Source organism: Gouania willdenowi, chromosome 18 (genome assembly GCF_900634775.1).
Source record: "Gouania willdenowi chromosome 18, fGouWil2.1, whole genome shotgun sequence".
Lineage (NCBI taxonomy): Eukaryota > Metazoa > Chordata > Actinopteri > Blenniiformes > Gobiesocidae > Gouania > Gouania willdenowi.
Window position 1 is genome coordinate 9,649,533 of NC_041061.1, and position 13,792 is coordinate 9,663,324.

Consider the following 13,792-nt stretch of genomic DNA (forward strand, 5'->3'; position numbering starts at 1 on the left):
CATACAGTGGTTAAATATTCTACTGATTTTTTTTTAATGCAAATTTTAATCTTCTATATTTTATAAATTACTCCCTTTTCTGCTTTGTCATTTTTAAAACAATTTTATTAAATTACTTCTCTGTGTATTAGTCTCTAAACCTTTTTATATATATAATTTTTACCTTTAATCAATCAGTTTTTAAAAAAAAATTATGATTGATTTAAAATATTTCTATAGGATGTTGTTATTGGCATTTGTCTAACTCATTCGCTAAATAAACCCTCATAAAATCAGATCACATCATTGATCCTCACAGGGAGCGACTCAGATTTATAAGCATAAAGTATTGATTGCACTGATATCACACAGTAGCTCGATTACACGCACGTTATCACCCTGAGCACTTTTCATTGTCTTTTATGGTCGATTTTAACACGTGAGAACTATTCAAGATCAATAAAGTATAAAGAGAAATGATCCAAAGATCATTCATCCACCATAATGTCCCTGGTCCCATTGGAATGAAACAAGGGCTAAAACATGTGTGAAAATCATTTTAGTTCAGGGGCCAAATACGGAGCAGATAAGATCTAAAGTGGGTCACAGAATTCAACATTACTGTGCCCTTGTTTGCGCTTACGTATAAATTAATTGTAAAGTATGTGAGGCACCAACAATATCCTTAATAAACCTAAATTCTCTCTAAATATCCTCAATTATTTGACCGTTTTATATTTAATTTGGGGATATTTTGTAGATAATTTTGCAGGATTTTGGAAAACATGGGATTTCTTTCAACAATTTGAGATTAAAAATGACTGCCGTCATGTGACATAAGCATGGGAAAACTGTAAACCACGCAAACATTGTGAAATTCACTTGAATTTGTGTGTTTGGAGAGGCTGAGAAATATACAGCTAAATTAGTTGGTATTTTCCGCAATAATTCATGTTTTCTCCATCATTGGTACTTTTCCTGCGGGCCAAATTGGACGCTCTAAAGGTCCGGATATGGCCCCAGGGCCTTGAGTTTGACACATATGCCATAGATTTTCTATGGAAGTGAAAATATGAAGAGTTAGCCTGAAGCGACGTCAACGTAATGCAGTGTGTGAACACTAACTGGCTGAAAACTCTAAAATGGTACATGTGTTTAAGGCTAAAAGTTGATATAAATGACACAGATTACTGAAAAAGTAAAATTATTCCACTTAAGACAGATCATTTAAAGTTCATTCATGTAATGGTTTTGTATTTTTTAAATTAATGATAGGTGATTGGTTAGAATATGTCTTTGTTACGGGGTTGAGTGAAGGTAATCAGAGCAGCCGTGACCAATACATGAGACTTTAATCAAGTGTTATGTAAAGCCTTCTGTGTCGGGTGGAGACGCTACTCACTGTGGACTTTAACCCTGACGCCAACATGAGGAAAAAAAATGAAACCACCTCACTTTTTCCAAAGGTCTCGATTAGAGTTCGATTTATTTTTTGAAATGTCACATTAAACAAATGTAAAAAGAAAAACACAACTTTTAACTTGTTTAAGTTCTTTGTAAGTTCTTTTCTGCGTAATGTTTTAGTTTGATTTTTATAAAAATGGCATTAGATCTCAGATTTTGGATAGCTGCTGTTCACTATCTTACAAATATGTACATATTAATAAGCTAATATATAAAAAAGGGAATGTATTTTGTATGAGATGGTGTTAACAGTGCAGCCTCTTCTTAATGCAGCAAATAAAGCCTCTTGGTTTAGTTCCAGCTCTTGAAAAACTGCTTAAAGATGATGGTTTCCTTCCCCTGAGGCAGGATTTCCACCTGAAACAGAAGCAGGTGAAGTTTTACAGGTGACCTGAGCTGCACGTAAACCTGGTGAATGACCTGTGTGACGTGTTTGAAAGAGGCTGTAGCTTTAATGAGCGCTGGATGTTGCTGAGTAATGCAGACGAAGCGGTTTGTGTGGGAGTTCCCAGCAGTACCTGAGTTTTCATCTTGGGGTAGTTCATTTGTTGGATGAAGTTGTCCGCCATCTGCAGGGCCGCACTCTTCTCCTCAGCGTTGGCGCCTTTTCCTGACAATAAACCAATAAAAGTGAGATTAAAACCTTTAAGAGTAACTAAACCCCTGCTTTCTGCTGACCTGCCACTACAAGGGAAATTTAAAAAATGCCTTGATTATGGGCGTTACTGCTGTAGCAGTAAGACACGCCCACTCCTCTGTGCACAAAGACACATAATACACACAATGATGTGTCTGTACACACACACGTCAAGTGCATAAGCTGAGATGTGTCACTACAACCACACACAATCACATAGTGAAGCTCACACACAGCCTTACAGACACCACTCAGGGGCAAACAGACCTGCTCTCCCACTACATCACACACGCAGAGACAGACGGGAATACACACATAGCATAGATGTGTCTGTAAATACATACATAGTTTGATGAACCCTCTGATTAGACCAGAATCTAGCCAAAAACATCACCGCAGGAACACACGCAGCATGAGACTTCCTTAGTGAAGCTGTCAGTCAATGCTCACTGAGGGCTGTGATTGGAGGAAACCCTCCTCTCTCCTCTCAGCTTTTATAGGAGGGGCGGGGCCAACAGTGAAAGTGATGATACAGGAATCTTAAAGAATCCATTTCAGCCAATAGCAAAATTAAACTGTAATACCTGGCGTTCAACCCTTAGAGACCTGACTCTGACATTTTACAGCTAAATATGCAAAAATAAAATACTTTTACTAAAATGTGAAGTATGGGACTAAGATTGATTAAGAGCACTACTTAATACCTAAATACATATGTATTCAGTTGAGGTTTAGTTACTCTTTAAGGTTTTCCTCTCAAGGCTTTTAAGAGGCTCTTCCAACATATACTTTAATTTGTCTTTTAATGCAAATAGATTATCCTTCTTTCTAATAATATGAAGCATAAAACTTTAAAGTCAAAATTGAAATGAATAAATAACAACATACAAGTAAAAATAAACTATATAAAAACAATTCATGACTAATTAAACAAATGAAATAAAAACCAGTAATGAACAAATTAAATTAAATCACTGAAAGAACAAATTTGAAATAAATATTTGAAATTTATTCAAATAAATTTCTCGACTTTAAGATGTTTCCATTATTTTATTCCTAAAAGCACTTTTCATACAAAAGAATGTAAATTTGGTGCAAATTCCTCCTTTTCATGGTTGCACTTGATTAGACTCAGATGCTAATTCCAGCAAGTTCATTTTGTCTTCTTTTTGAATAACATATAAAGGTTTAATTTATTCAGAAAATTTTTTTTCAGGACACTTACTTTGATCTTCAGAAGATCAAAGTACATTTCCTGAAAAAAAGTTTGATCTCCTGGAGATCAAAGTATATTTTCTTGAAAAAAATAAAGTTGTCTGAATAAATGAAACCTTAACTCGGCTTGGATGCTGCTGGGGAGCAGATTTACTTCATATCTTTCTAATATCAAGAAAGGCTTTGAACTTCCTCACCTTTCCACACAAACACCTTCCCGTTGGCGCCGTTGTCCAGGATAAAACAGTCGTCTCTGGCCAGCAGCTCCTTGGCAAACGGGCTCTTCCCCGATACTTCGGTGGTGGTCATGGAGCCGGTGGCGTCAGACACCTGAGGAAGGAAGTAGTCTTGAGAGAAAAAGAAGACAAACGCAATCCAAGGTGGAGAAAGGTGAGGCTGAACCTTGTATAGGGAGGCAGAGTTGGAGGCGTCTGCTTTGCTGTCCTCTTCTGATGTGCTTTCTGCCAGCTGAGGCATCGAACCCAAAACCTGCTCAGAAGCACAGCACGTCTCACTCACTGCAATTGAAAACCTACGGCCTAATTTAATGGCATTCCTAAGTGTTTAGTAACCTTCAGCATCTCTTCTGGCTCCTCCCCCTCGCTGGTGTCCACAATACGAGCTTTACCGTGGCGATCCGTGTCGCGGATCAGCGAGGCGATCTCACGGACTTTCTGCTTCTCGAAGACATTGGCCTGCGATCCGATCCACGACACGATAATCTGAGTGGCAGGAAGTGATGTCATGTCAACCTTCTGGATGTTTCACAACCTGCTCGGGAGTACTTTCCAACAGGGTTGGGGTCAATTATAACTGTAATCGCGTAATTGATAATTAATTACAATTATGGCATCATTATAATTTGAATGTTGTTGTCGTAATCGTGATGAAATTGTGTTTGAGTTCAGAAAATTAAGTTTGTAATAGTAATTGCCATGAAAATTCGATAAATATTGTCAATTATAATTTAACACAAAACTGTTACAGTTCTATACACAGTTCTACACATATGTAGTTAACAACTATTAAAATATGTTTCATATCAAGCTTTCCCACATTTTACCATTTAAAAAAAAATTGAATTCAAGGGCTACAGATGCCCACACCAAAAATATTAAAACATATATTTTCATTGATTAGGAAGCCAAACAAGGTAACCACTAGATAGGAAATAAATTAGATCATAGATATTTGTTTTTTTGTGTATTTTACAGCTGATTTAGGACCTGTTATCATCTGGGATGCTAACAGAAAGCCAACACAAGAGGAAGATTAACTTTCATTAGGTTATTTATTTGAGTAATTTTGAATAATTGTAATTTAACTTTAGTAATTGAGAATGTAAATTGTCCTTCTGAGGATTAAAAAATTGTAAATCAATTGTAATTGGAAAAAATGCTGGTCATTGTAATCATAATTGAAATGTAATTGAACTGAAAAATGTAACTGACCCCAACCCTGCTTTCTGCAGTGTGGAACTCACGTCTCCAAGGTCGAGGATGAAGCAGTCGCCCTTGTTGAAGCTGCTCCAGGACAGCTCCACCTCCTTGGCACGAATGTTGCGTTTCCCTTTGATCTGGTACAGACGGTGCACCGGCCCGGAGCCCTGAGACCTCCTGAAACCAGACTCCACTCCACCCTCCTGCAAAACAAAACACGTTTAAGTCAAGTGTAACATCTTTACGTTTTTGTCTTCCTGCCTCACCTTGTAGCTGACTCCTCTGGGGAAGAGTTTCATGAACTCTGGGGACTCGTAGCTCTGGACGTGTCTGTGCTGGATGGGATCACCTCCCAGGAAGTTGTCCAGCTGAGTGGCCAGCATGGCACAGGCCACCTGCTCATCCCGGGATGACTTCTCTCCTGCAGCAGAGAGAACACAAGACACTTTAGAGAAAAACACCTTCATAATAATTCAAGGCTTTGTGGGTCAAGGGAAGCAAATGAAGTAATATTTTAAGGCAGTGGTTCCCAACCTTTTTCGGGTTGTGACCCCATTTTCATATCACAGATTTCTGTTTCTGTTGGAGATTGTGTGCAGTGTTTTCATTTAAAATATAACAATAATGTTTTGAGCTTTCGGCCTCTTCCTGCACTGTATGTTTATTAAACATTAAAAACTGTAATTTTAATCAGTAATTTTTTTTATTATTAGACATTTCAGGCAACCCCAAGGATGGAAAACCCTGTATTAAAGCTGATACGGAGGATGAAAAAAGAGAGAAAATTCTAAATCGATGTCCCTCCCTAAACAGCTCCCCTTCCCCCACTGCCTCTGCCAATCTACCAGAAGCCACGCCTCTACTTTTGTGCACGTGCATAGCAGAACATAACAAGGTTGCATCGGGTTTTTGATGAAGTTTTATACGTTGGCAATCGTGGAATGGGTAACTTTGGATTTAGGAGCGCTCCTCCATGATGCTATGCTGCTCAGAGCGATGCCTTGTTTATGCACGCGCATTCACTTTGATTGACAGTGTCCGCTGCAGGAAGTCAAACCCTATTGGCTGGGCGATCGCGGCACAATTTTCTATTTGTATAGGGGTCTATAGGATGAAGGCGGTACTTACATTGAGGTATATGAATGACCACCGGCAGTAGACCATTATAAAAGACTAGTTAGGCATTTTTCTGCATTTCAAAAGAATGATACATAAACATAGATTTCTCAGAAACTCTGGATATCAGCTTTAAGGCTTCATTTATTCAGACAACTTTTTTCAGGAAATTTACTTTGAAATGTACTTTGACATGTTTCGACTGCCAACTGTCAGTCTGCCTCAGAAGCATCTACTGATTGCTTTCATGTGCCCTACAAAGAAGACAAAAATTAATGAGCTGGAAAGCAAAAGAATGGTTGCTCTGACAAATATCTGACCACAGCGAGTGTTCTGTATTACCTGAGCGGTACATACATACCGCAAACAACAGCTGTAACAGCCTTCTGCATAATTCAAGAGCTCCGCTTCCCCTCCTCATCCTCCTCCCATCCTGCTCTGCAGCAGGTCAGCTCTGGATCTCATGTGTCATCGCTGTTAGTTAGAAGCTTATTATCTTTACAGGAGCCCAATGGGGTCGTGGTTAAGCACCAAACAAGGGTTAGGCTCTTGTGCTTTACAGAAACAGGAGAGGCGTCCATTCAGGAGGACAACGTTAAATCTGAGTCCTGACCTGAACCACTTCTCCTTTAATCCCACATTCTACTACAGGCGTCAAAGCACTGGGCCTATTCATGATGTGAACGAAGGTCGTATTCATCCACAATCACCTGTTCTAGATCAGGTGTTCTCATCCCCATTTGGGGTTGCGAGACACTGGGAGGGGGTGGCCAGATTCCTTTTAGAAACTAGGAATATTTTTTAACAAAATGAGCCCCTTTTTGCTTATTTTTACCCTTTTTCTGCAACTACACCAAACTTGCCATATTTTAACCTATATTTATCACTTTTTCTAAATATATTTTTGCTCCATTTAATGTATTTTTGCTACATTACTCCCATTTCTGCCACTTCTCCATCAAATTGCCATGCCTTTTCTGCACATTTTTCTATTTTCAAGACATTTTCACCACTAATAAACCCTTTCCACCACTTTTCCCACCTAATGTCGCATATGTTGACCCATTATTGTCACTTTTGACCTCTTTTCACCATATTTAATGCCTATTTTTTGGCAATTTAACCACATTTACAATTTGTCATGCCTGTTATTTGCCAGTTTAAATTAATTGTTCTAATACTGACACTTTGAACGCTTTTTTGTCCATTTTTGGCCACTCTAATTTGCAACTTTTCATAAATTTCTGTGGTTTTTAAAATCCCATTTCACTACCTTTTCCATCATTTTTGGTCACTTTTAACCTAATTTATTTCTGATTAAAACAAGGATTTACGTAAAGATGACTATACACTGGGGCACAAATAATAAACTTTCTGTATAACAGTGGATACTATTCAGATAAATAAATAAATGTGGTTATCACAGATTCATAGAACAATGGACCATCATTTTGCTGACTTTATTGATGAGCCCCAAAAATATCTCCCCTTTATTCCCCCTTATAGATGACCCTGTCTCCACATGAATGTTCTTCAATGTTCAGGTCTGTGTTCAACCACCTTCAGGTAGAGTGGGGGTCCCAAGGTTTCTGGCAATTTTATTATTATGGTCTTGGTAACCTGTTAAACATTAAAGGACTTTTTCTCTCACCAATCCACATGTGGATGTCTGCTCCCTGGTCCCCGCGGTTATCCAGCACTAGATAAGAGTCTCCATTAAAGAACGCTCCCACCTCGGACGCATCCAGCGGCACTGCCTTCATTTTTTCCACCCTCCACACACGCAAGCCAGGCGCTCTGGCCTCTGGTCCGAACTGACCCTGTGTTGCCTGGAAGGGGAGCATGCTGGAGGGAAAGGGGAGGAAAGTTAGCGGAGAACATTTCTATTAAACACATTACACAGCCACGCCCTTCCACACCCTAATTGTCCTAAAAGCATCCCGGAGGGTAGAGTCACATCATGAGTGCTGCACCACAAAAACCACAGCTTGTCTTGCTACTTGAATTATCATTACGTCACAACACCAGTGTCACAGCAAACAAGTGGGATCATGTCACATGTAGCAACAAGCCAAGTTCTGTTCAGTCTTCATCTGACACTTCTGTTTTTTTCCTTCACAGAAGAAGCAAAAGTGATTCATACAACCACAGACTCTGCCTCTTCCTCTTGTCTCAACATTGGTAGAAGTTTCCATAACCTCTTATTTCACTTCCATCTTATTCTAAAAGCTGCAGTGCTTTACTTTGTCTAAGTTCCTAAAGTGTTGAAAGTGGGTGAAAATCACCAAGAACTGTTTTTGTGACTCTTTTAAAGGTTCAGGAAAAGGTTTTTAAAGGCACGTGCTCCAAGGTGGTAAATATGTCAGACGTCATCACAACGATGCTGTAGCTGTTGCTCACGTTCGATAAGAGAGCTGCAGCAGATTTATGAACGCCAACAAAGCCGTCATCATTAGCCGCAAAATAAATAAACAACCTGTAAACAGAGCAGTCGATGGGAACGTGTCAGGGAGGCTCCAGACTGAAGCCATAACTGATAAAAGGAGAGAAAAATCAATGATGAGGATTTCTGCACACGTGCTGACCTCTCGGTCACTCCGCTAGACTGTACTTACAGTATATTTGTGTGTGTGTGTGGCATTGCTCTCTTAAAAATGCAACATTAGCCCAAATGAGATAACCTAAAGGAAATGAAGATGAAATAAAGAAAATTAACAAAATGATATACAATCATTACCAAGCAGGCAGAATATTTAACTATTAGTGATCATAGTCAATGACGTCAGCATTAGCATAAGCAGAGGCTTTAGCCTGGTGCTGTGTTCGAAATCACACACTAACATACTCATACTAACTCTGATGCCAAAGTTAGTATGTCGTGCATTCACATTAAATAGTATGAAAAGATTGAGTACACGAGAAATAGTCAGATGTATACTCTATAGGGACATTTTTGAAGCATGCACGGTGGGCACACAAGTAATACTCAACCGCCTCATGATGTATTACGAGCAGAATGAATAATCATACCAATAATATATAGTAAACAGTATATACACAATGAGTTTGTAGTGTGTAGTACGGAATGTGCCATTTCGTACAGCCTTGAAAATAACCATTGATTTCCAACCAGGGGTGCGCATATCCCTCATGGTACACATGCACATTCCTAAGGGTCAATTAAGACAATATTCCCTGTAATTTTAGAAGCTTGTTGTGAACAACATTCCGTGGACCTGAACCCATCAATGATAACTCTATGAGTCAGAAAATCTGAAACAGGAAATGGCTAGGGCAACCTGCTGCTCACACATAAAACCAAAATAGAAGAAGCTAGTGATAATTATATTAACACAAAAAAACTGAGGGAGGACTCAGAAGAAACCACTGCAGATTCCACCTGCCAAGACCAACTAGAGAGAGGCTGGAGCCGCAGACACAAGCAGAGGCCTGAAGTTAAGGTTACTGAGCTACACACACTTAAGGAGTAAATAAGGAGGCCGCACTCACTGCATGATCTCCTCTGGTACCTCCGCCATGCTGTCTGACTCCGGCTCCATTCTGCGTGTCCAATGAAGTGTGTGTGTGAGTGTGTGTGAGGTATGGAGAGGTCTGCCCCGGCGAAGTGCTTGAGCTTGAGCTCACCTGGGCTGGTCAGCTTAGAAGTGGGACGTAACTGGAGCTGCCACGATGAAAGCCAACCTGTGGCCCGTGGAGTCAGATTCCTACATCCGAGCTAACGCTAAACACCACGCTCAGGATTGGTGTGTGTGATCGCATGGTTTTCTTCTCTCCCTGCAGCGGTTTGTTGTGTTAAAATGAGAAAAAAAACTTCAATGTTCCTTATCAGAAATGGGAGTAATGGAGCAAAAAATGCCTTAAAAGGAGCAAAAATATGGTAAGAAAATTATTGAAAACAAGTTCAAATATGGCAAGTTTGGTGTAGTTGTAGAAGAAGGGAAATAAGCAAAAATGATCTCAAATTGTTCAAAAAACATTTTTGTTTGTCTAAGTTTTTTGAAGGCGTATGGCGACCCCCTCCCAGTGTGGGTCCTGACCCCAGGGTTGAGATGAAAAACCCTGCTCTTAAGGCTCAATTCTTCAACATCTTATATTTCCAGTTTAATATGCTCAGGGTCTTGTCTGTGAAGTGACCCCCATCCCTCTACAAGTCAGCCTAAACCTCCTGTTCCTTCCTGCTGCTGCACGCCTCAGTGAGGAGGAGGAAGAGGAAGGTGATCAGGCAGGTGAGGTTAGAAGGTTCCCACATAACTTCCAACCACAGATACAATTGGTCTACCGCAGTGTTTCTCAAATGGGGGTATGTGTACCCCTTGGGGTACGCAATGGCACTACAGGGGATACTTGAGAGAGAGAGAGAGAGAGAGGAAAATTAACAAATAAAGTGTTAGTCTTGGTCCCACCCCAGGTGTGAGATGACCTGAAGTGATAAAAACTATAGAAATACATCTATTCAGGAGCCACTAAATCAGTGATTTTCAACCTTGGGATTGGTCCCCCAATGCGGAGTCGCATTGAAATCTTGCACAATTGGAACATAATGTATTTATTCAATGCTGTTTTGGCATGGTGCATTCCATTTAATCTGGTTAGTCGTCTATGATGTGATGCATTTAATTGTTGTCTGCTCATTTCATTTTTAGTAGTTTCACAATGTCCGTTGATCATTTTAAAACAAAAATTAATCATATACTTAGTAACGGTTCAGTGTAAAAAATGCAGCAAATGTCTTTACTTCTTTTAAAGTGTATTTAAGTACAAGCAAAATTACTGATTTATAAAAAGACTCAAAAAAGTACAAGTACCAATAAAAGCAATTAAATTCCAGTTAACGTGTGTACTTGTAATCTGTTACTTTCACCTCTGCATTCAAGAGATTTTCACAACTTTTGTTGTTTGACTTTAGTAACAAGTTTAAATTCACACCCTTTTTATTCATTCACTCCTGAAATAATTCAGTCATTTAAGAGAGAGCGGTCCCTTCTACTGTGGTTGGATGTTTAGTCTAGTTGGATGGTTGGATGACAGTGAGAGGCACAAAAGTGTGGGAGGACAATGGGTTCATGGAGCCAATAACTCATTCACGTTTTGTTGAACAGAAATACAAGAACAGACCGGCTGGAAATAAGTGTTAGTTTGAAGAATCTGCAAACAGGAAGTAAGACTGGAGCGGAGAGGGTGGTGTTCTCTAAACAGTTTGAAACTAAATAAGTGTAGTTTACATACAGAGTGCTGCCTTTCCAAAAAAAAAAAACAACATTATGTCACTAGGAAATTCCACAGATTATCTCAACCTGAAGAATGTGAAGAGAGCAAACGGTGCTAAAGTGAAAAAAAAAAAAAAAAAAAAAAAAGCAAAAATAACTGAAAAACCTTGGAACACTAAGAGAAGCTGGCTGTAAAAGCAGACATGCAGAGGAAAGTGAGTACATACCTTACAGTGTATGCTGGTGGGAAGGAGCAGGTCTGAGCAGAATGATGCAAAGAGAAAAACCAGATCTCTGTTCTTTTCTCTCTCTCACCCACCTACTGCATATTTCCTGACTGTAGCCCGGCCCTCCGACACCACCACAAGACAAGAACAAAAAAGAACAAAAACTGAGTGAGGAATGACGACAGAGGCACAGCTCGGTTTGATGGGTGTGCTCCAAAAGAACTGAAGACAAAATAGTCTATTAAAATGAGTAAAGTACTGTTGATTAATTCTGTTCATGCTGTCAAACTAGCAATTCTGTATTCTTGAAAGAGACAAAGACAGGAAATAAAGCAACTAAACTGAAAACCAACACTGAACCACTGAATGCAATGTGAGACCTGAAATTTAAAATACAACAATGCTGAACTAAAACAATGTCCAATCCAAAGGCCACAAACTAGAATAATGACCAATCACAACATTAGTACAGGAAAGAACAATGGTGTGTTTTTTTTTTGGTGTCCATTAGACGTTTTTGTTCTCGTTTTGTGTGTGTAGAGTCATTAAGTGTATTTTCCAGTCATTTTGGGTATTTTTTTGTTGTAATTTGTGTGTTTCTGTTGTTGTTTTGTGTGTTTATAGGCAGTTTGTGTGTTTTTGTTGTGGTTTTAGGCATTTTATGTATACCTTTGTCGTGGTATTTTACGTCTGGAGTCCTTTCATGCATTTTTGTAGATTTTTTTTTTGTATTTTGTGAGTCATTGTGTTTTTCTTGTCATTTATGGTGTCTGCTTTCATTTATTGTGCTTTTTGTGGTCCTTTATTGTTGTTGTCTTTCTGAGTCATTGTGTTTTCTTTTTGTCATTTATGGTGTTGTTTTGGTCATTTAATGTGTTTATGTATGGAGTCATTTTGCTTATTTTTGTTGTATTTTTCAGCCATTGTGTCATTGTTATCATTTATGGTGATTTTGTTTTAATTTATTGTGTTTTTGTTGTCCTTTGGAGTATTTTTGGAGGCATTCTTTGTGTTCATTTTGGGGATCCCACAAAATTATACCAAGGGCCACATGTGACCCCAAGTCCACCAGTTGCCCATGTCTAGACGACAGTGTAGGGCTGAAAAATAGCAACTGCAGAACTAAAGAAAACGAAGAAGAAAGAAAAGTCAAATAACAACTGCAAGCTGGACAAAAAAATAAATCCTTTTTTTTTTTTTTTTAAGATCGGGAGGAGATCCCAGTATTTCATCATAGTTTTTATTGTTTTAAAAACACTTAAACTCAAATCACGCTCTTACTGACTCACTTCAGCCTTCCCTACAGTTGGTAAACATCACCATGGCAACCGTTCAGACACAGTAATCAGTGCAGCGCTGATTCTACCAGTGATTCATGTTTCCACAGGCAGGAGTTTGTTACCACACTGAAGAAGGATTTGCTGACTAATCATTAACAACCACATATCTGCTGATGAGAGTTGTGACACAACACAGGCTGAGCTTTTACACAGAGGTGCCAAACACACACACAGAGAGAGAGAGTGAGAGAGAGAGAGAGAGAGAAACTTTGTAAGTTCAGTTTGAGTTAAAAAGAGACATTTCTTAAATGTATGCAAGGGGGAAGTTATACAGTGTCTGATACATGATCAAAATTAAAGATGCATCAAACTGATACCAAAAAAATACTTTTTTTTTGTTTGCACTATTTATTTTTTTATCGTTACCATGAAAAGAATATATGTCAAAATATATTTATCATTTATATTCTATATTTAGTTTGACTTTCTTTCGATTATTCAAAGGTGGAAAATATTAAAGTGGTTATAAATGATTTTTAAAATTAAAATCACTATTAGGTCTTGTTTTTTTTAAATTATTATTATTTTTTATTTTTTTTATCTATAGCGGTGTCAAACTCATTTTAGGGGCACATATAACCCAGTTTGAACCCAACCAAGAAAATCCAGATGTTCTGTTGTCATTTCAACAAGATCGTGATTGAGTTTAAACTTTTACAAGTAAGAAAAAATGTGTATAATTCACTTACAATTTTATATGTTGCAGATATTAGTAACTTTTGGAACTTCACTTCAATATTCCTTTTTTTTTTGGAAGCAATTTTCTTGTAAATTCTAATACAATTTCCAGGATTGTTTGGGGGGATTTTTGGTGAGAAATTGGAGGGTTTTAGAAAAAAAAATATTTGTACAACAGTTTTTCTTTGCAAAATGAGATTTTTAGTTATTTATTCTGTCAGAGAGTCACTTACAGATAAATTATCATTTTTTTTTTTTACAATTACCATGCAAAAGAAAATCTACGTAAAAATATTTTTATTATTTATATTCTGTATCTAGTTTGAGTTTCTCTTGGTTATTCAAAGGTGTAAAACTTTATAGTGGTATTGAATGATTTTTAAAATTATTAAAATGAAAAATCAGGAACAAATAAGTACCAGTAGGTTTTATTTTCCTTTTTTTTTTTTTTTTTTTTTAAATCTAGAGG

General features: G+C 38.1%; 1 protein-coding gene across 4 annotated transcripts; it reads right to left on the bottom strand.

Annotated features, from left to right (window-relative positions):
• Positions 1-1,446: 1,446 nt before the first annotated feature.
• On the bottom strand, positions 1,447-11,819 carry capgb (capping protein (actin filament), gelsolin-like b). 4 transcript variants are annotated; one of them, XM_028475017.1, is made up of 10 exons: positions 11,311-11,819; positions 9,361-9,645; positions 7,502-7,695; positions 5,001-5,155; positions 4,779-4,937; positions 3,868-4,017; positions 3,698-3,784; positions 3,493-3,625; positions 1,962-2,053; positions 1,447-1,800 (listed from the first exon to the last, which is right to left on the bottom strand). In XM_028475017.1, exons 2-10 carry the CDS (start codon positions 9,408-9,410, stop codon positions 1,735-1,737), a joined length of 1,086 nt encoding a protein of 361 aa, XP_028330818.1. In that variant the 5' UTR covers positions 9,411-9,645; positions 11,311-11,819; the 3' UTR covers positions 1,447-1,734. The 4 variants fall into 4 exon arrangements, with proteins under 4 accessions (XP_028330818.1, XP_028330817.1, XP_028330820.1 ...); XM_028475016.1 differs by having other exon boundaries at positions 11,306-11,819; XM_028475019.1 differs by lacking the exon at positions 9,361-9,645.
• Positions 11,820-13,792: the final 1,973 nt, after the last annotated feature.

Excerpts from the sequence above, each read along its gene's own strand:
- capgb (XM_028475017.1), bottom strand. The coding sequence starts at position 9,410 with ATGGAGCCGGAGTCAGACAGCATGGCGGAGGTACCAGAGGAGATCATG. Across the intron at positions 7,696-9,360 it reads GTACCAGAGGAGATCATGCA|CATGCTCCCCTTCCAGGCAA; the intron begins GTGAGTGCGGCC and ends CTTTCCCTCCAG. Across the intron at positions 4,938-5,000 it reads CCAGAGGAGTCAGCTACAAG|GAGGGTGGAGTGGAGTCTGG; the intron begins GTGAGGCAGGAA and ends TTTGTTTTGCAG.